The sequence below is a fragment of the Myotis lucifugus genome, unplaced genomic scaffold (genome assembly GCF_000147115.1).
Source record: "Myotis lucifugus unplaced genomic scaffold, Myoluc2.0 scaffold_1670, whole genome shotgun sequence".
In the NCBI taxonomy this organism is placed as follows: domain Eukaryota; kingdom Metazoa; phylum Chordata; class Mammalia; order Chiroptera; family Vespertilionidae; genus Myotis; species Myotis lucifugus.
In genome coordinates, this window is record NW_005872718.1 from 24,822 (window position 1) to 44,739 (window position 19,918).

At 45.7% G+C, this 19,918-nt stretch overlaps 1 protein-coding gene across 2 annotated transcripts in view; it reads right to left on the reverse strand.

The window, feature by feature from the left end:
• The window catches only part of SPECC1L (sperm antigen with calponin homology and coiled-coil domains 1 like), a 40,068-nt gene extending 21,923 nt beyond the window's left edge, over nt 1–18,145 (reverse strand). The window contains exons 1-8 of one of the 2 annotated variants that reach the window (XM_006108020.3): nt 17,956–18,145; nt 13,490–13,643; nt 10,658–12,291; nt 8,556–8,763; nt 4,100–4,173; nt 2,580–2,755; nt 867–1,030; nt 249–340 (exon numbers count right to left, since the gene is read on the reverse strand). In XM_006108020.3, coding sequence (XP_006108082.1) covers nt 249–340; nt 867–1,030; nt 2,580–2,755; nt 4,100–4,173; nt 8,556–8,763; nt 10,658–12,291; nt 13,490–13,643; nt 17,956–18,108 — 2,655 coding nt within the window. In that variant the 5' untranslated portion in view covers nt 18,109–18,145. The remainder of the gene's footprint in view (nt 1–248; nt 341–866; nt 1,031–2,579; nt 2,756–4,099; nt 4,174–8,555; nt 8,764–10,657; nt 12,292–13,489; nt 13,644–17,955) is intronic. The other variant, XM_023748685.1, reaches the window with a different exon arrangement.
• Between the last annotated feature and the right edge of the window lie 1,773 nt (nt 18,146–19,918).

A 19,918-nucleotide genomic window follows, 5' to 3' on the forward strand; every position in this document is an offset into this window, starting at 1 on the left:
CATACAGTAAGTGTACAATGGTTGTTCCCTATCACTATCAGAGATTTTCAGATTCATCCAATTGACATTTCCATAACTTATTTCAATTACATCTATTCACCAGCCTTTAGGGGGAAAATCCCACTACACCCTGCGTGCAGCAGTCAGCTGCTCTCCCTCCCCCCACTTGACATGAGTGCGAATGATTCTGAAGAGGAAGGACTAGCTGTCCAGTGCTGAGACCCGGGCCTCTGAGCACAGGCACTGACCTGCATGGGGGAGACAGCGGCCGCAGGCGGCGTTTTCATAGGACTTGGGCTCAGCGGGGTTCGAGGAATTGCGGCTGCATTAGGGTTTGGTACTAGAAAAACAAACAAAGAAACAAGTGCATGAGAAATGCCTCACGGTAAGTGGAAGCTTTTGTGACTGGTCTCCCCTGAGGCTCCCCGGGAGGCTGTCCAGGCTGATGCCACCTCCGCTGAACACAGAAGCTGAGGGCCAAGATTTGGTGTTGGACGTGAGAAGTCTAGGAACCACCCCCATGCCAGTGCCCAGTCGGCGTGTGAGGACACAGGTCTGAAACAGCGAAGAGGAAGGGCAAGGGCTGAAGTCCTGAGGCAGCTCTGAGGCACAGAGAAGGCGCTCAGTCACAGGCCTGTGTGAAGACACAGCTCTGCAGGGGGCCAGGCACGAGTCTCAGACCAAGATCTCTGAAGCTGAAGCTTCCCCAAACCTCCTGTTAAAAAACACCCTTTAGTGAGACTCAGTGATTCTCTGTGAAATCTGACGAGACTCAGAGCGTAAGGCAATAAAGAACACCGAACTAGACCGGAGAGCACGTGGTAAGTGACATGCCTGCCTGCTCGGCACAACGGGTAAGAACTTACCTTGAGACGCGCTGTCGAAGGACTTGATGAGGGTTTTCACCGTGGGGGTCGGCTCGGAGGAAGTCGACGATCTTCTACTCAGCCCCATCCCTTGCCTCAAGGCCGCCAAGTCTCTCTCAACAGCATTCATGTAGTTATACACCCGGCCTCGCTCCTCCTCTTGCCTGAAAACAATATTGAAATCAGGGCATTTTTTTTACATATATACTAGGAAATACAAACTCCCACCCCCCCACCCCCGCAACTGAAGAGCATTAAAAAGTATCAGTTTAAAATAAAAAAAATACTATCAGTTGAGCAGAGTAAATTACTTGGTTTAATATTCTCATTTGCTTGGTAAATTCCAGGAAATGATATGAAAGTCTTTATATCAGGTTATCCTAAGTACGTTAAGTAACCATCAGCTTCCATTTTCCTCTGAGTGAGTGTAAGGTGAGGACATTAGTAATCAATTAGCAATAAAACGGGAGGCGGACGGGCCGAAACTCTGATTCAGAACTGGGGCCTCACGGTTCTGGGCTTCGGGGAAGGCCTGGGCCCTGGGGGGAGTCTGGGAACTCCCAGCGCGTACAGGTCATCTAGACTGGCTCTGTCCAACATGCTATGCATAGACACGGAAATACAAAGAAATGAGATCAAAGCACACACTTTTAAAATAAAAATTTAAAAACTGCTGCAGTCTCCAAATAGAATTTCTACAAAGGGGGAAAAAAAAAAAGACTGAGGCCATATAAGTAACACGAGTCCCCTGGATGCTCGGGGACGGCCGTGAGTCATCTAAAAATCAATTGCACTTCGCTTCTGGCCGGCTCTCATTCTCTGAGCTAACGCAGAAGTTTTCATCGGGGATGAAATTTCAGTTGCAGAGTTTGTACATGTCACGTAACTAGCAAGCAAGTTTCTAGGGGAGCAAAAATTAAGCCAGCCCTTAGGAAAATTTCTCATTTGGCTCTTCTTTTGACTATATTTTCAAAAACTAAAAACATATCAGTAAGAACAGTCGTGTTTTAATATTTTTGCATATCTCTTTAAGGTCTGGCTCAATAAAATACTACTAGGTTCTCATTTCTTATACATTCACTCTATTGCGATGTGAAAAATAAGTAAGCTTTGCACAGATATGTAATTGGAAAAGGAAAGGAAATTTTAATGCTATTAAAATCAGTGTGTTTTTTTAGATAGCTGTGGCTATTCTTCCTTGATGGTACACCAAAATGCAACAAGTGGTAATTACTTAAAAGTTAGTTGCTGTCTGCTAGCGTGGCTCAGTGGTTGAGCGTCAACCCATGAACCAATAGGTCACTGGTTCGATTCCCCCTCAGGGCACATGCCCAGTTTGCGGGCTTGATCCCCAGTGTGGGACGTGCAGGAGGCAGCTGATCCATGATTCTCTCTCATCACTGATTTTCCATCTCTTTCTCCCTCTCCTTTCCTCTCTAAAATCAATAAAATATAATTTAAAAAAAAAAACACAAAACAAAACCCTCTGACCTCCTCCAGAGATGTGACTATGGACACCGGCAATTCTGAAAGATCCCTGTAGACTGCACTAGGCCACAGGTGTCCTAAAATGAGGCTGGGAAAGCTGAGCAACTTCTACTAGCTCCACGCTCAGTCATCCCAGTGTCAAACCCCAAGTTCTCTCCACAACGCCACACGACAGAGCTGGGATGTGCTGAAACATATGGACACAACTGGGTTCTCAAAACATACTTGCGGGACTTGATTTCTTCCAGTTCTTTTGTGAGCTTCTCGTTTTTTTCCTGAGCCTCATGTAACCGGCGCTTCAGGTCACCAATCTCCTCTTGGGCTTCAGACTTAATATCGTTGGCAATGACCACCGCCGTCTGGAGATCGGCCTGAAACTGCCGCCACTCCGCAGACTCTTCCTATATTAAAAAACTGAATTTTTATTTCCAAAAGAGAGCAATAAAAACTTATTTAAAACAATAAAATGTGTTTATGATTAGGCTGGTGTAATGCACTGACCTAAATGATGATAAACTTCTTTTAAATCCCAGAGAATTGCTATTACCTATAGCGAGCAGGTAATGCGATTATTATGACTGAACTTCTTCTTAACGAGGAAAACATTTTCTAGCTATCTGTCCACTGAGGCATCAAACATTCAAAAAGTGCTCAATAAATATTCATGATGGTAAAGTCAAGCCTTCCTTACTCATTCAAGTTTCAAAGCAAGTCTTATGAAAATAAACATATCATCCAAAATGTGTAGCGCTTTACCTCTGAACAGCTCAAGAAGGTAGATAAATGGTGTGTGAACCATGCTGAAAAGTCATACAGTGAGACACTATAAATACCCTGACATCAAACACTAACAGGGGAAAAAAAATCAAAAGTAAAGGAAAAGGAAGAGGAAGCCAGAAGAAAAACACTGAACCTAATCTAGGCAGACACAGCCTTAGAGACAAAGAGAGGAGCTAAGGAACTGTACAGTCCACCGCTTCCCACAGCCACGGAGGATGCGGGTGTGGCTGGGGGAGCCTCCCCGGGACACCGCCTCCACCACAGCTTCAGCTGCCCACACCCAGCCCAGCGCCTGCCACCCCACAGCAATGCCCTGCCCCAGGAAGGCAGCGCAGCAACTGCGGCAGCAGCCAGACTATGATGTCAGCTCCTCCACCCTCGGCAGCAGAGGGCACTGCTGCTGGCAAGCTGACCAGACCCACGGCAGACTGGAATGGCTTGGTGTAGGGTACTTTCCAATCAACAGCTAATCACCTTTCCAAAAGATAACACTTGCTTCTTAAACCCATCTTTTTATAGAAATATTTTTATTGACTGAGAGAGGAAGGGAGAGGAAGAGAGATAGAAACATCAATGATGATGACAGAATCATGAATCGGCTGCCTCCTGCACGCCCCACACTGGGGATGGAGCCCCCAAACTGGGCCTGTGCCCTGACCGGGAATTGAACCGTGACCTCCTGGTTCATAGGTGGACGCTCCACCACTGGGCAACACCGGCCGGGCTTAAATCCATCTTTCTAAAATTACCACTAATGAGTTACTAGTACATTCTTCTCCCCAGAATCTAGTACCAGTCTCAATTTTAAATAATGGCATTTGCTTTCTGCTCCAAGCCTAGTGGAGTCAACATTATAACTGTATTTGAAGCTTATCGTGAACGGTAACATGGTCAATAACTACCCCAGGCTTAACGTTCAGAAGACTCTGTTTTCTAATAAGATAATCCATGAGGACTTTTCCTACCCGAAGCCTCCTGTGCAGTGTCTTGATTTCTCTTTCCATGTCGTGTTTTTGGTCCTGGAGTTTTTTAACCGTATCTGAAATGATCACAAAAGTTTAAATATTTATTCTTCGAGTTGCATTCAAAAGGAATAATAGAAAAGGAGGAGGTCATTCAATATGGCATTCAGAAACAGTCCTGCTGCCCACAGCCCTTTTATTTTAATACACAGCTTTAAAGAAAAAAGAAATGTTCACTCCAAGGATGAACCAGCATTACTTTCTAAAGAGAATGTCAAGTTTAAATCACAATTTCTGGAGTACTTCCTTCCTCAATGCCTTAATTTTGAAACAATCAGTTTAGTAAAATCAATTGTTAGAAACATGCATATTATTGGCTCACAAACAATCAAAACAACACTGACTGCTATTACAATGTGAACTTTTAATCACAAGGGTTATTAATGTAGAGTATTTATGCATAACTTACTTCATACACTGGAATAAATGGCAGGAAAGTGGTGAATTAATACAATTTTTACAAACTTAATTATGTAATACCATGGGGAACTGTTACCATTAATTCTAGGAGTCTTTTTACAAAATGAAAAATATATTTATAAAGTAAGTCAATACTTACTTCTTGCATAATATGAATTTTCTTCAAACAATTTCACTCACTGTAAACATGTAATGAGCACTAATAGGCAAGTGCCATACTAGATAGAGTGGGATGCGAGATGAAGGCGCAGCCAAGGCCAGAATCCTCCAGAACCAGAAATGTCTGGGGAGTCACATTCTATTGAGAGTTCTGCTCCAAAAGCCATGCTGAGGGGGAAAGGCCTTAGGAGGGTGCCCTGCTGGTGACCACTGCTTAATCAGTTCCATTCATTTCTTTTGTCCTTATCCTTTTCTCTTTGTCCTTATTCTCTTTCTCCACATTAATGGCCACAAAATGCACATAATCACGTCTAAAAAGATTATCCTTCTACACCCACACTACATGCCTATCATTGTCATGCCTGATTCCTTTTAAATAGAAGCGAAGCTGGCAGCCAGTGGACACATTTAGGAAGAATAAAGCGCACTAAGTGTCTCTAGGGAATTTGATTTAAAGTTACAAATCATAACTGTATTTTCACTTTGCAACAAAGAATTAAAAATGACAACAGGCCCGACCAGTGTGGCTCAATGGATTGAGCATCATCGCATGTACCAAGAGGTCACGGGGGCAGGCAGGAAGCAGCCGATAGATGTTTCTCTCATAAATGTTTCTCTTTCCCTCCCTCTCCTTTCCTCCCTCTAAAAACTCAATGAGAACATATTACCAACCACAAAAGTGACAACAGGCTTTTCCTCCTTAGAATCAAAGGAGTCTGTGCTTAATTTTTTGTCTTGAAAACAAGTTGAGCCCCATTCATGATCACGTGAAAGGACAGCATATGTCTTCAATACTGGAGCCTCTAAATCAGCGGTTCTCAACCTGTGGGTCGCGACCCCTTTGGGGGTCTAACGACCCTTTCACAGGGGTCGTTCGAAAATATATCCTGCATATCAGATATTTACATTACGATTCAAAACAGTAGCAAAATTACAGTTATGAAGTAGCAACGAAAATAATTTTATGGTTGGGGGTCACCACCACATGAGGAACTGTATGAAAGGGTCGCGGCATCAGGAAGGTTGAGAACCGCTGCTCTAAATGCAGGTTCCTTCGCTGTTTTCCTAGTGAGAGGGACACTGCCATCTACTGGCTTCACCTCAAAAGCAACATTAAACTCTATCACCAAAGAACAGAAGTGCTACTATGATCTCATTTTTAAATTACCTATAACTCAATTTTACAATCCTATTTCTTTTTAGAAATCAGGTAAATTGCTATTCTCATTGTTATTAGACCAATTTTGCTCTGAACAATTGTGGGCACTGTCCTGCCCACTTAATAGTGGGGCTCATCATCCTTTCATCACCAAGACAAACCAAGAACCATAACCAGGCCTCCACGCTGGCGCCAGGGACATGCCCGTCATTCCTGCAGGTGCTACTAGACAGCGACCATTGGCTCGGGATCAACCACGGACCCAGGGGTGTAAAATGATGAAAGTTCACAAGCAAACTTCCGTGCCCCCCAAATCCAAGAAACCTCAGGGTACTAACACCCAGCGCTCAGTCACTCTCCTATCTGGGCAAGGTGCGCCAATGGATAGCAGGTGCGATTTTAGAAGAAGGGAAAGAACACGAGTGACCAGTTAAAATACCGCGCCTCAGGGGCAGGGGAGAGAGGCAGGCAGCCCCTCTAGCCAGTAGGTCACAGCTTTATCCCCAAAGCCAGAATTCCTCATGTGCACAGAGGACACAGATGAGCTAGCTTCAAATGAACTATTGACTACTTTTATTTTTCAATTTTTATTTTACTCATTTTTATTTTTCTGGGAAAAAAGTGGATATAACTCCCCCCCTTGATTCTAAAAGTAATACGTGCTCACAATAAAATCTTAAAAGCAGAAAAGGGTAACAAAAATAGATTACCCATAATTAGATTTGGTATATATCCTTTCAGACTTCCTATGAGTTTATACTTTTTTAAAAAAATGGGATTATACCATTATACTACTTTAAAAGCCTTTCTACTTAGCAGGCTAGGGACACCGTTATCAATACATACAGATCTGTAGCACCATTTTGATGGCTGTGCTAGTATTCCATGGACTGGGTATGTCATGATTCGTTTTAGCAACTTCCTATGAACGAAGTCAGAATGGTTCTAAGTTTTGCTATACACACCATGAGTGCCTTCACACAACTGTTTACCTGAAGGTACATTTCCCGAAGTGGAGAAGTGATGAAGGACCATTTGAGACTGTTTAATAGCAGTTGCATGTTAAGTGTCATAAGGTCTACAACTTACTGTCAACTGGTTCAGTTAAACGCACATACACACAAAATATTGCAAAGTATTAAATTAAAATTAAATTGTCAAATCTCAATAGTTGGTGCTAACTATACCATTCTTGCAGTATTTCTGCATATTTGAACTTTTCATTTCAAAAAAATGGGAAGAGAAACTATATAGCTAAATAATTTATTCAGAATTTTCTTTAATTAAAATCCATATGTTAATGTAATTTTATTTTGGCAATGATTTATAAAGTTTTGGCACAGGAATCCCTATCATTTAACCTTTTCCAGTGATTACCACAAGGTGTCACTCTTTCCACATTCAAATCAAAAGTCTTACATGGGGAACCCAGGAATCAAACCAGCAACCTTTGGGTGCACGTGATGATGCCCAACCACGGAGCCACACCAGCCAGGGCTCTATCCCTAATTTTTCCCCAAACCCTTTAAGGATACACATCATGGTCCCTTAATCCTAAATATTTGGTGTATGGTTCCCAAGAATAGGGACATTCGTTTATAAGACACAGTACAGTTATCAAGTTCATAAATGTATACTGATATGTGTATCTAATCTACCATCCACATTCCAATTTTGTCATAATATCCATTATATCATTTCCCCCTACAGCACTGGACCCAGTCTAGGCACAGGCATTGCATTTAATTGTCCCGTCTCCTTAGCCTCCTTCACTCTAGAACTTTTCCATCACTCTGTCTTCTATGACACTGGCATATTTAGGAATTCAGCACCACCCACTCCTGTTCTTAGTAACACACGCCTCACTTTTTTGTCTAATGTTTCTCTATGATTAACTGAAGTTATGCCTCGGCCAGAATACAGCTTAGCTGATGTGTCCGATCTCTATGTGCTCCGGTCACTGACATGACCACCCTGTTAAAACGTAGCCCAATTTTCCCACTGCCTCATTCCTGTTGCTTCTTTTTCCTCACTTGCAACGTAATCAACAGTCTGTGGGAAGATTTTAAGATCATGAAAATTCTGTTTCATCAAACTTTCTCACAGAAATCTTTGTACTATTTTTGCAACTTTTTTATAAATCTGACATAACTGCAAAATAGTTCTTAAAAAGTTTTATTTTTAAAAAGCAACTTAAAATCTGAGTCTCAATTCCACCAGATTATAAAATCTCCATGGTAGGGAGGAAAATCAGACAAATAAACCTGCGATTTAGGCACAAGATTATGAAGGATCGATACTTTTTCGTCACGGTATACTTGCGATCACTAGAAATAGATACTAAATGGCTTTTCCTAAGATCTAGAAAATAATAACCCCATTAGCTTTTTGCTTAAATGATTTTCCATAATTAAGCACAGTTTTAATGTAATGCTTCCACTTAACAGTTCTTCAGAACAAAACACGGCAGCCTGAAAACTACCAGCTAATGTGTGGGCCAGACTTTACCACGTGCGTCTTTCTGCTCGCCACTGTGCCACTGCCACTGCCTTTGCAGTACTGCTGTCAGAAGGACTACTTGTTATTTTGTTACTGGCTGTAAACTATTCCCACGTGTTAAAGTGGGCAGGACGAAAAGGAACGAAATGTCCCGTCACTTACTCTCTAAATCAGAAATAATGAGGTTGTCATGAAGTTTCACGGCTCGATGCTGCTCGACTTCGTCTTCAAGTTCAAAAATGGTTTCTTTCATGTCGCTCCTTTCTGTCTCTTTTTCTTCTAGCTCTGATCTTAATTTTTCCAATGTCATGTTCAAGTCTTCTATTTGCTTTTTAGCTTCTTCTTGGAAGGCTCTGTATTCATCTTCTACCTGTATGAAATTGATGGTGCAGATTAGAAAAGTTAAGAGTTGTTTTACGATACATTTACATAAACAGTTTCAAAGGGAAGCTAAGTGCGGGTTGCTCTGCGTGAACTAAAATGACCTGCATAATAAATAACTGGTTAAAAGTATGAAGAAGCCGAAACCGGTTTGGCTCAGTGGATAGAGCGTCGGCCTGCGGACTGAAGGGTCCCAGGTTCGATTCCGGTCAAGGGCATGTACCTGGGTTGCGGGCACATCTCCAGTGGGAGATGTGCAGGAGGCAGCTGGTCGATGTTTCTCTCTCATCGATGTTTCTAACTCTCTACCTCTCTCCCTTCCTCTCTGTAAAAAATCAATAAAATATATTTAAAAAAAAAAAAAAAAAAGTATGAAGAAGCCTTCTACCACAGAACTTCATGTAATACACTTAGAATATTGTCACTACATCACTGACTGAAAGTATGTTGGCAAATCACTGAATTTAACTAAATTATGTAGGAGGAAATTCTGGAAATTTTCCCTCCTCCAAAGTTTGGGCTGAAGGCATGCATTCGATTAATGGTTAACATGTTCTCCCATAGGAACTGTCCCATTTGTGGTAGTTTCAGTGTCAAATTAATAATGAGAAACAAAAAAAATCCCCAAATACTGTCACACCTAAATTGTATCACTAAAAAAAATTAGGGTCTAAATTATGCAAATTTTGGCCAAAGACATACTAATGTTTCTTATTTAAAAATCATTGCACTAAAATAGGAAACAGAGAGTGAGGTAAATTAGATAAACTCATTCAGACAGACTGTAGACCAGCCATCAGGTGGGCAGAGAGCCCGGCCAGAGTGCCAGCACCCTGGGGCGCAGCTCTGAGTCCTCATACCTGAGCCGCATGTAAAACAAGGGACCTGCACTAATGACCTCAAAGGTGCCCCCGCAACAACCCACAGGCCTCTGGGAAAGGAGCCTCCACGCTCCAGAACATTGTTTAACTCACAACAGACTCTACTTGAAAACCTAAAACCACAACAGGATGAGCAGTGGCAGACACCACCTGGAATCCTGGCTCTCCATCTTTCTTACGCCAGAATACGTCACAGATGTCGATGGGAAATTGCCTGGCATGCTGCCCTGGGCGTACCAGAACCACGGACAGATTCTGGTGTCAGCTGAACTCCAGCCCCGGCAGGAAAACGGTAACGAAATGCAAGCGAGTGAAAGTGACATTATTATAAGAATACTCTTCGCCTGGCCGGTTTGGCTCAGTGGATAGAGTCGACCTTCGAACTGAAAGGTCCCAGGTTCAATTCCAGTCGAGGGCAGATGCCTGGGTTGTGGGCTCGATCCCCAGTCGGGGACTTGCAGGAGGCAGCCAATCCATGATTCTCTCATTGTGGATGTTTCTCTCTCTCTCTCCCTCTCCCTTCCTCTCTGAAATCAATAAAAAAATAAATATTTTTTAAAAAATACTTTTCATTCTACCCCAATAAAAGAAAACCATCCTCAAACTTTAAGCAGAGCAGCTGAAAATAAAGCTAATGAGCCCTGGCTAGCGTGCTAGGTGGTTAGCGCGTCGACCCATGCACCAAAGGGTCATGGGTTCGAGTGCCGGTCAAGGGCATGTACCTGGGTTGCAGGTTCAATCCCGGCCCCAGTTGGGGCAGGTGTGCAGGAGGCAACCACTCGATGTATCTCTCTCACATTGATGTTCTTTACCCCCTCTCGCCCCACCACCTCCCTCCCTCCCTCCCACACTCTCTATGGGAAAAAGTATCCTCGGGTGAGGAGGAACAGACAAAAGCAGCTAATGGCCCCATGCAGGCGATGCTGGCTCTCAGTGGGCATGGGCACGGGCATGCGCAGCTGCAGGAGGCTGCTCCGGGACACTGAGCTACTGAGGCAGTACCTTGGCAATGGCGTCCTGCAACCGGTTGGCATCATTCCGGGTGTGAGCCAGGTCCTCCTGCAGGCTGCTCGCCAAGGCCTCCGCTTTCTCCTTGTCCAGCCGGACGCTCTCCAGCAGGTCCTGGATGTCAGACTTGTCTCCCGAGTTGTGGATGGAGTACAGCTCCGCCACTTTCTGCTTCTCGTTCTCCAGCTGGGCCTTCAGGCGGTTCATCTCGATCTGGTCACTGGCCACGGTGGCCTTGTACTCCTCCAGCGTGGCTGCCAAGGCCGCCTTCCCCTTCTGCTCAGACTCCACGATCCGCTCCATGTGGTGGTTGCGCTCCTTGAGCGCCCCTATCATTTCCTGAGCCTCCTTGTTGTCTTGTTCTGCCATCTTCAAAGTATTACTTAGATGCTGCTGGACCCCCAGGAGCTGCTCCCGCTCAAAACGGGCGTTCTCTGCCAGATCCATGTACCGCTGCTCCAACTCCATGTAGCGGCCGCTCTTGACGTCTTCATCGATGACGTAGGAGATGTGGTGCTCGTCGAGGAGGGAGCGGAAATACTCGATCTGCCGGCTGAAGTGCTCCAGCTTGTCACTCTGCTGGCAGAGAGACTCCATCAGAATGACCTTCTCCTCGCCCAGCCGCTCGTTCTCGCTGTTGAGCTCCTGGGTGATCTGCTGCAGGTCCGCCAGCTCCTGCAGCGTGGCCTGCAGCTCCTCGCTCGTGCTGTGCTGGTTCTCCTCCATCTGGTGGATCCGCTCGGTCAGGCAAGCGACGGACACCTCGCTGGCATTGCCGCTGCTCCCCTTCCGGGAGCGCTCGGTGCTCGGCACGCCCTCCGACTCCGAGGACGAGGGCGCGTCCAGGGCGTCGTCACTCGAGGTGAGGGGCTGGTACACCTCGCTGGACTCGCTGTCCAGGTTGTCCATGGAGTTGCTGTGCTGATGGTCCATGAGGGTGTTCTCGTCCTGACTCAGAAGGTCCTCCACTGAGCCCGGGGCAGAGCCTTCCACCGAGGAGGTCAGCGTCCCGCCCCCGTCGCTCTGGTTCCCAGGGGTGATTTCTGGGCTCAGGGACTGGTAGCCGAACAGCTTTTCCGAGTTGTCCAGCCTCTGCTCGAGGGAGAAGCCCAGGGCGTTCAGCCTGTCCTTCAACATCCTGTTCTCGTTCTTCAGCTGGTTGAGCTCCTCGCGGATGGCAGTGTTCTGCTCCTGCAGCTGCAGCAACGTGGACTCCACGTCGGTGGGCTGGTGAGCCATCATGGCCTCCTTCTCCTCGCATTTCTCCTCCCCCTCGGCCGGGTCCTCGTTCATGCCCAGCTGAGCGCGCATGTCGCGGAGCTCGCTCCTCAAATGGAAGATCTCCGCGTCTTTGGTGGTCGCCAGCGAGAGGAGGTCTTTCACTTTGGCCTCCAGGGCAGCTTTGTCGCTGATCTGATTGTCCGACTTCGACTTGCTCATGCGGACGTCACATTCCGCCGCCGTGCGACTGCGGGAGCGCTTGGGCAGGGCCGCGTCGCCGGCTCCCTGGCCTGCGGAAGGCAGCTTTTTGCTCGGGTTGAGCCGGGGACGCTCACGCAACCTCTCTCTGGTGGAGCCGGATTCTTTGCTACCTGTGGATGTGCTACGCTTGGTTGAAGAAGTTGTGCCTGCATGTTTAAAACAAAGAATTTAAGGCAAAAATATCAGTGATAAAAAGGCACACAGTTTACTTATGCCCCAGGTCTAATGAGACGAAATCTAGGCATCTACACGCTGGTTTCAGAGAGAGGAAGGGAGTGGGAAGGAGAGACAGAAACACCAACGGTGAGAGAGAATAATCGATCAGCTGCCTCCTCCCACAAACACTTAGGAAATAAATAAGCTTTTTTTTTTTTTGCTGTGAAAAATACTCTCTAGACCTAATCAATGAGTGTTTTTAAAGCACCTATTAGTTCTCTGTGTGGCTGCACCAGGCCACAGAGGTAATAAGGAACAAAAGAGCGACGTGCTGCAGGAAGATGGTCGGTACCTTGCCAGGTCTCAGGAGCATGGAGGGAAGGGAACTGGCGGCCACAGGGCAGGCAGGGGATGAGCAGGCAGAGCGAGCACGGCCCATAAAAAGGAAGATGAGGCCACACAGGTGACAAGAGCAGCAGGGGAGGTTTCTACAGAGACCTGACTGTCCGGGAGAGTTCAGGGGTCGCAGAGGTCAACCAATGCTCGTGAGCAGGGAAGAGACACAGGAGAGAGCCCCGCTAGGGGAACATGAGAGGCAGAGCAGGGAGATGAAGGAAGCCCTACACTCAGGGAGCAAGGTCAGTATCTCTGTAAAAACACAGACAGGATCATAAATCAGCAACAGATTCAAAGGCACAAGTAACAGAATGGGGAGGAACCACTGCAAAGGGAGGCAACAGATTCAAAGGCACAAGTAACAGAATGGGGAGGAACCACCGCAAAGGGAGGCCGAAGAGGAAAAGGACTGAGGTGACACTGTCCCCCAATACTATTTCCCTGCCCCACTTCTGTAAGTCAGACCATCACCTTCTTCACTAAACCAGAGAGCAGGCTGAGAGAGAAAAGGTCTGCGCACCAGGAGAGCCGGAGAGGAGGAGCCAGCACTGAGCATGTCCCAAAGGAAAGGCGGAAAGAAGCAAGAGGAAAGGACAGGCAGAGGAAGAGAAGCTTCCCCTGGGGCTGCTGACCAGGGAGCAGGAGAGGATCTGAGTGGACGGACACAGGCACTGCAAGGCCCATCAGTCCACCTGTGCAGATGCCTGAAATTCTCCATTAGCCGGAACCCCGAATGCCTACCCCGCCTCGTCACACAAGGGGGCCGAGCTCTGGGCCGAGCGCCGCGCCTACCTGTGCTCATCTTGGATTTGTTCTCCACGGTGGTCATGGCGGGGGCCGAGGCTGAAGACGCTGTGGAAGGGCAGGTGCTTTTCTTCCCTTTGACACCATTAGTCACGGTCACCCCTCCAGCCATTCCAGCTAAAAGGTCATCACTGCTCTTCGTCTGCAAGCAACATAAAATCAAAATAAGTTGACAAGATGAAGCAAGATTAAATAATATTTTCAGACTAAATAAAGTTCTTGCCTTAGATGGCGTTCTATAAAGGCTTTCTAACAGTTAGCAAGCGGTTTATCATACTGTGCAACACAAACAGAATTTCTCAACGGGTTTCTAAACAATCACACTTCTCTCTAAAATAAAGAAATCGTATATGTAATCGCGTATGTAAAATCGTGAATGTTATGAAAGCCCACTGCGTGCCCACGGGTGCCAGCCTCATGAGGGATGAGGGACAGTGAAGACATCCTCCTGTTCCCCTTTCATCTAGGACATGACTTATGAACAAAGATCAGTGAGTGATACCACATGGGCATCTCAGGAAAGTTCTATCATGCCACAGGAAGTACCATCCTGCAATTTCTAGAGAGAAATATCAATGAGAATCAGGAATAATCTGCATGCTCTAAAATGATTCAACAATGAATTCAATACCTAAAAAAAGTATTCTGAAATGTTTTCTTACCTTATCAAATTTTTAGTAGTCTAATTTAAGCCCAAACTGAAAGATTTTTTTTAGAGGCCTGGATAATATATAAATAAAAACTAGATACTTTATGGTTAGAGTGAGGGTTAGTCAGTCTAAATGATCATACTACTTGAGAAAGACCATTTGTAACATTCATTTATATTTTATAAAGATGAATGAAAAAGTATGAGCTTTTCAGAAAAAAACCCCACAAGCACTCTGAAATCTGTTTTTCCTTTTCCCGGAAGCGAGAGAGAACACAGCATTGTTCTTGTTTCCTCAATAAAGAAAACAAACAGTTCGGGGCAACTAAGGTGAAGGCACAAGTCAGTCAACTGATTGATGTGGTTTTCTATCTGGAACCATGCTTCCCCTTAGATCATTATAATTCATTCATTTCTACAAATTAAAATGGTTCATCAGTCAAACAATTTCTAACGTCTCCTCCAATTCTACATGTCAGTGACTCCAGATGGAATAGATTCTGTTCTCATCATTCAATTATGAAAACTATTCATAGTAGTGCCATTCGGTAGGTCAATCTGTCTTACTAAAGAGGCAGAAAAAGGATTAATGTTTTAAATGCATTAATCAGAAATTAGATTTGGTATTTAGGGTTGTCATATTATGAAAAATCTAGGCTATATAATAAGGGAGGGGGGGTGCATGAGTCATTAAGGATTGTTCATATTCTTTAAGATTAGATCTGTTGCCCTGGCTGGTTTGGCTCAGTGGATAGAGTGTCGGCCTTCGGACTAAAGGGTCCCAGGTTCGATTCCAGTCAAGGGCACATGCTTGGGTTGCGGGCTCGATCCCCAGTGTGGGGCATGCAGGAGGCAGCCGATCCATGATTCTCTCTCATCATCGATGTTTCTCTCTCTCCCTCTCCCCTCCTCTCTGAAATCAATAAAAATGTATTAAAAAAAAGACTAGTTCTGTTAATAAAACTGGTCACTGATTGGAGGGTGGACATACAATACAGTGTACAGATGACAGGTTATAGAATTGTGCACCGTGAAACCTGTATAACTTTGTTAATCTGTGTCACCCAAATCACACTGTTAACTCATCTTACACTAAAAAGATGTGATCACAAATAATCATCAAGAGTCATCAGTTATTTAGATAGATTCTAACGGAAGTAACTGCAGCTTATTAATTCCCAAATATCAACTTTTAGAAACAAGTATTCCCATCAGTACAGTGAGTGAGTATCTTCCTTCTCCCAGGATGAACATGCGCACCGAGCACTGTGTGAAACCTGAGAAGTGTAGGCATGCAGGACACCATCTCTACATGGAAAACCAGATTTTCTACTGGCTGTGACAAGGAATGAGGGATCCCACACCCCAGGACAGATGCCACAGCTGTTGGACAAATTCCCCAAAACTCACTGGAAATAGCAGTAGTGCTTCATTTTATTATTTGCAAAAGCTGCAATCAGCAGTGAGACGCTCTGGATCAAAGAGTCCTTTCCTGCACCACTCAGGTAGGTCTAGCCCAAACGATATTCGAAAAATAGGTGTTAATTCTGACTCACTCACACCGGACAGACACAATAATGTGGGTGTCCACATGAGAGAATGAGTAGGTGTGCGTGTTTAAACACTTACAAGCCAAATGCTTCATTCATTTGGTTCGTCACCAATGCTCCATCAGTTACAGGAGTTCAAGTTGTGGGGCGGTAGCTATATGCTAGAGAACCACGTGAAATCTGAAAACTTAGAAACATAAAATAACACTGAAGTTTGTGGGTCTCCAAGTCTTTTTAGTTTTTTTTTTTAACTTTTCTGTTCATTGTCAGTTTTCTTCTTTACTTCAGTTTCTACTCAAGACTTTTTCCTCCTCTCCGAAGTAAAAGCAATTGCTCCAGTCTAGGTGAGGTGCCCCAAATAGCTTCACCTCCTCTCTGACCCTCCCCACTGCTCACACACAGAACTCACTCACACAAACCAGCCCCCACAGCAGGGCCACGATCGGGACAGCTGGCAGGTGCTGGCACACAGCAGGCACACGGTTCTGCTTTACAATGAAAAGTACTCACTGTTCAAGACCGAGCTACTTGCAACTCGGATCCCAGCCTCAGACCTGCCCCGCCTGCCCCGCGCACACTCCACTGTGAACCTCAGAGACGCTGCTGCCACTGATACGGAGGCAGCGAAGGCAGCGGGCAAACCCAAAGCCGGGGTTCCAACCTGTTCTTCCAGTCACGTAAGTCACAGGTCACACGGGCGCTCCACGCCGAAGGCAGCCCCACAAACCGAGTAACCAGTTAGGCCAGGAAACGCCAGCATCTCCCACGAAGGAAAGCATTCATTCCTGGTGCTGGTTCAGACTAACGGACGCGGGCAGAGGAGAGGCCACGTGGGGACCCGGCAGCTCACCGGGCGGCAGCAAGGAGAGGGTCTGGGGCATGGCCTAGCCCCGGGGGGAAGGCTGGGCTTGGTGTCCAGCCTGGTGGAGACGACCAGCATTTCCTGCTGCTCTTTCCACCGCAAGGAAGCCCCTCGCCAGCTGTTCCTGGAGGTGCTAATAATAACCAGAGCCCGGCCCGGACAACAGGCTTCCAGGGACCATGTTCCAGGCGGGCGGGGCTCCTCCCGTCAGGCTGGGGAGACTCTCCAGGTTTCCTCCACGGAGTCAAAGCCCAGACACCACATCCCTCCAACAAACAGGCAAAGAACGGACAGTGACCTCCGGGCGGGGAGAGGCTGAAGACGCGACGTGGGCTCTGCGATGGCACAGATGTGCCTGGAGCCACCCTGTCCCTGGGACCGTCAAACCAACAGACACTGAGCCGAGTGTCTAGAGCAAACCGCTCACTGCCGCCACCACTAAGCCCCGACCACGGCTCTGAACCACCTGTCTTCTCCTGAAACCCACAATCGAAGGCAGCGCTTTTCAACCTCTTTCACCTCACGGCACACACAGAAACTAGTTACTAAAATCCTGCAGCACATCAAATAACATATTTTTTGTTCTGACAAAAAAATAAGTATTAATTAAAATTAATTGGCTATTGTTGTGTTGGCTGTTGTCATTTTCATTTTTTTATTTGACCACCTAAGGGAAAAGAGGCCGGTGCCTGGCTGAACAGTCTGGTATTCATGTTTTAAAAGCCCTTGCGGCACGCTGTTGAGGATCGCTGATCTAATGAATCACTGTCCTAAATGATAACAGGAACCAAGCCAGCTTATACAGGAGTGTAAAGAAAATTACTGTCACCCAATTCTAACTAGAACTAATGCTGGGTCAGTTGTCGGAAAGTGACAGTTGCGGTGTGTGGGGGTGGGGTGGGAATGAAAGCCCTGCCCCGGGTCCCAGGAATGTTGCTGCGGGTCATCCTGTAAGACGAGGCATAAACCTCATGGCTAGAAACCATACTTTCCTCCTGAAACTGCTGACCGTTTCCCTGCTTTCCCAGGGCGTCTGATCTTTCCGTGTGTATGTTGGTGATTCTGTAGGTGACTCACCTCCATCCATTACACAAACTCCTCCAGCTCACACCGGCAGAGAGCTCAATGATTTTTTTATTTGACCACCTAAGGGAAAAGAGGTTGGTGCCCGGCTCAATGATTTGGTTCATGAATAAGCCGACTATTTGGTTTCATTCATAGAGACAGACCATCCACACAGATGGAGTCCACCAGACTGTGAACTCTCTTCAAAGGCTATGTGTTCCCAGCACCAGTAGAGGGCGAACCCTAAGTAATGCTTCTCGAATAAATCAAACATCCTATTAAGAGCCGCGCCTCCTGAAATCACGTGCTCAAACATCGCACAGAATACCTTTGACAACGCTGCTGCTGGTCCAGGTTTTACGAGTTTGCCGCCTGCAGATGCTGAGGAACTGTTTTCAGGTTTAGTTTTTTCTACCGTTTGCGTTTTGCTTATCCCAGACACCTTAGGCACTGAGCCGACACTCCTGCTTGCTTTCTTCATTCTGGGCTGCCTCTTCGTGATACATTTACAAGCGAATCTGTGGAAAGAAATGGCATACTGAGAACAAAACTGGAAGAAGGCCCCTGAGAAATTTACTTTTGAAGAATTTTACTATGTGATAAATAAAAATGATCGAAAGCTAGATGCAGCTACAGAAAATAAAAGTGAAACATTCTTAGACTTATTAATGCCCCCTTATTTGCAAGGCTCCCTTCTTGAACATGATGAATTTGGCATGATTCTAATTTAATGTACTTCATGTGACTTCTGGTGATGTCAGTACAGGAAAGGCTCCGTGTTGTCCCCGGTCTCAGCACAGCACAGCTGCACGTGGTCAGGAGGGCTGGGCAAGCTCCGGCTTTGACACACGAGCTGTGCGGCCTGTGTGGCCGTGGGCAAGTCACTCAAATCACTTCATCGCTTCCTGTCTTTGCACCTCTGTTTCCTCTCCTCTCAGGAGGAGCTGGTGAGCCGAACCCATAGAGTCCTCCCACAAAAGAGCGTGCACAGTGCGGAAAACAACAGGACTCCTGACACACTCACTCCAGAAGCTACTTCACCAGGCTCAAGTGCCAGAAAAACAGTGCCAGAAGCTAAGATGAGGGCCGACAATTTATTTCGGTGATGCAGACTCCACCCTCCCAAACCATCCACCCAGGAAAACATACCAATCGAGCTTCAGAAATAAGGCCAAAAGGACCTGCAGAATTCCTCTTCGCTGCCATTGTATGTCTGACCAAATCGGGAACCTTTCTGAAATCTCAGCTTTCTCATAAGTAAAACGGGTTGGTAATCAGACCACCCACCTTAAAAGAATGTTGCGAGGATGAACTAAAATAATAAACCGCGAATGCTTAGCAGGGTGGCAGCCCACAGTAAAGACGGAGTCGATGTAAGCGATCATCATTTCTAGAGCACACACCACATGCCCCGAGTATGACTAACGCCCATTAAAATAAAACAGCAACTCAAAAGACACTTTGTGAGAGGGACTCCTTATAATAAGAAGTGACTGGAGATTGTTTTTACTTACTACTTACATTAAATTACACACTGCGGTGCGCAGATGTCAACAAGCAGCACTAGCTTCTGGTTCTTTCCCACTGAAAATTACATAGCAGGAAATACTGAAAATACATGGTAGGGAATTCACTAGAACAATAATCAGGAGACCTGGGCTGTGGTCAGGCCTGACGCCTGGCTGTGGGCGAGTCATGCTAACTCTGAGCCTCGGTTGTAAGGCGAGCAGGAGCTGTTAGGATCTTTCTTTCAGAAAGTCAAAAAGGCCATTTTACAATCTGTGCTTCAGAACCAGAAGTCAAACCATTTTTAAAAAAAGAAATTGCTTATTAGTTACGATTGTTTATGCCTATTAATATCTCATTAAAAATCCAAAAAGGGTTTTGACCCAAACAATCTAAATACATTTATCTCTATAATTTCACAAACTTCATATTTAAGACGTAGGGATCATGTTAAAATTGTAAACTAAGAACAGACTTAAAACACTGAGAAGGAATCACATAGTCAAGGGAAAACCAACATTTAGCAAATTAGCTACATTAGAGTCAGTAAATCAATGTTGCTAAATGAATCAAAACCAATACCCAATCTGGTAAAAGCACATGTTCTACAAAAACCAAACAGCCCGGCCAGTATGGCTCAATGGTTGAGCGTCGACCCATGAACCAGGAGGTCACAGTTCGATTCCCAGTCAGGGCTGGGCTTCAGGTTCGATCCCCTCTCCCTCTCTCTGAAATCAACAAAAACATGTTTTTTAAAAAGTTGAAAAGATTCGCCGAAACCGGTT